Source organism: Beta vulgaris, chromosome 8 (assembly GCF_026745355.1).
Source record: "Beta vulgaris subsp. vulgaris cultivar EL10 chromosome 8, EL10.2, whole genome shotgun sequence".
In the NCBI taxonomy this organism is placed as follows: domain Eukaryota; kingdom Viridiplantae; phylum Streptophyta; class Magnoliopsida; order Caryophyllales; family Amaranthaceae; genus Beta; species Beta vulgaris.
Window position 1 is genome coordinate 24,174,168 of NC_079209.1, and position 2,086 is coordinate 24,176,253.

Sequence of the window (2,086 nt, forward strand, 5' to 3'; positions counted from 1 at the left end):
TAGCTTTTGAAAGGTATGGCAACAGCAAAGTAGCTTTACTCGCAATTAGTTGATCATATAAGTGTGAATATGCGACACAAAGACCAAAATGATGTTACACCCGAAACGAGTAAAGTGAAAAGGATGAAGACCTTATAGGAACACCACATGAGAAAGATCCTCATGGAACACATAATCTTATTGCATCTCTTGATTTAACAATGCTTGGTTCCAACACCAGTCCAAATGTAATCTCTCATAATTATAGTAATATGAACAACATATGCAAACAGATATAGTCATCCTACACCGTGCACGCTTACAGGAAGGTAGATTACCTGAACATGCGATATGTAGGACAAACCAACAGCTTCAATTGTCAAAAGTAATCCATGTAAGGACCAGATCTGTAGTTCAGCTACTGAACTCTTTGCTAGAGCAGAAATCGAACTAACAGTTGCAGGAACCAGACTTGACAATGCCATACCACCAGCACTGTCCACAAAAAAGAGAAATTTAAATTTCATGTGATAGATGCATAAGAAACGGAAATTTATGAAATTGACTTCATCCACAATGCTTAAGCAGTGTCTTAAGACTTAAAAAGTATACATATATAGCTTGATTCAACAAGTTTTAATAATGTTTTACACCAAATCATGAATTTAATCGAAAGCGACCATTAGAAAACCAACTACTCCCTCCTTTCAGTCCTTCCAAAGATATTGTCCATGTCAAACTTTCACATATTCAAGGAGCATGAACTAGAAGAGGAAAAAAAGAAGTTGAAGGACAAATAGGAAACGTCGAACTTTTCGATTCTTAACCCATGATAGGGCTAAGATTTAGCTAAATACCTAGCAAGCTTGGTGTAGCTAGCAAGATTCTCACCCCCCTTACTTGGAGGTCACAAGTTCGAATCCTACCAACTGCAGGCTCTTGGGATTGAAATTCTCCTAATCCTCTCTCCCCACTCTAAGAATCTGACCTACTACATTGGACTAGTAAATCTTGAAGGTTGAGGTCGAGGTTCATTTTGGTGATCAAGGAATATATATATGTGTTACATAACTCATATGTATTCAAAACCAAAAAAGAACAGAGGGAAACTGTAAGGCTGGCATGTAAGTGACAGAAGCTTACTGAGTATTGATTTCACAAGGGAAGCACAAGTTGTATCAGAAATGTTCATTCTTTGAAATTGTTTTTGAAGTTGTAGGTCTTTGGTTGAGTCACAGCACGTAGTTCCATCATAAGGAAAAAATCCTAGAGGTGTTTTTATTTTTGTGGGTGCCCCTGTTTCAATATGCAAAAAAAAGACAGATTAAACCTCAGATACACGCGCGCACACACACACATACAGGAGAAGAAAGAAAGAAGGATTACGGAAGTCGGTGCACAAGGGAAGTGAATAGGAAGGTTGAGAGAAAAGCAGACACTGAAGAAGAAGCAATATTGCAGTAAAACCAGCCATTTCTTCTGAGAATGGCAGCTGCTAGAGGTTTTCCACTTTTGATATCCTCAAAGATGATCCACAATAAGAACCAATCAGTAAATTCATAACAGAAAGATCAAAACCAAACAATATATATGAACTGCAATGCTAAGCTATGAAGCAACCTACTGAACTCACCAGCTATTAGATACTTGAAGTTCTATCTACAACTCAACAAATGTGGTCTCTAACAGTTGCATGCTAGTACAGAGAATATAACAGCTCATTTGATACTGTGTTGTTTACTATAATCTAGTTTTATAAGGGTACTATTATTTCTATCAAACTATAAATTTTGTAATTTCCTAGCTCTTTCTTTATACTAGAGTATATGTGTTATTATTTGCACTTATTCAGAAATCAAACATAATTGTTAGGATTAAATAATATAATTAATCAGTTATACTCACAAGTAAACATTTATAAACCACATACCTCTTCTTCATATTTTCACCAAGCATTGTGTAGTTTACTCCAACTATACTAAACTTCTTAGAATATTTTCACCAGGCATATGTTCATCAACGTCGTCAACTCTGGTCATCTCAGTTTGAAAGGCCCGAACACACCATATAAGTTGGCAAGTCGTGGTGTTCTTAGTCCAAATTTCAG

The 2,086-nt window shown here is 36.3% G+C and overlaps 1 protein-coding gene across 1 annotated transcript; it reads right to left on the bottom strand.

The window, feature by feature from the left end:
* Positions 1-310: 310 nt before the first annotated feature.
* On the bottom strand, positions 311-1,862 carry LOC104883529 (HIPL1 protein-like). Its single transcript, XM_010668071.4, has 3 exons — positions 1,366-1,862; positions 1,123-1,275; positions 311-474 (listed from the first exon to the last, which is right to left on the bottom strand). The coding sequence occupies exons 1-3, from the start codon at positions 1,451-1,453 to the stop codon at positions 413-415; spliced, it is 303 nt and encodes a 100-aa protein (XP_010666373.2). The 5' UTR covers positions 1,454-1,862; the 3' UTR covers positions 311-412.
* Between the last annotated feature and the right edge of the window lie 224 nt (positions 1,863-2,086).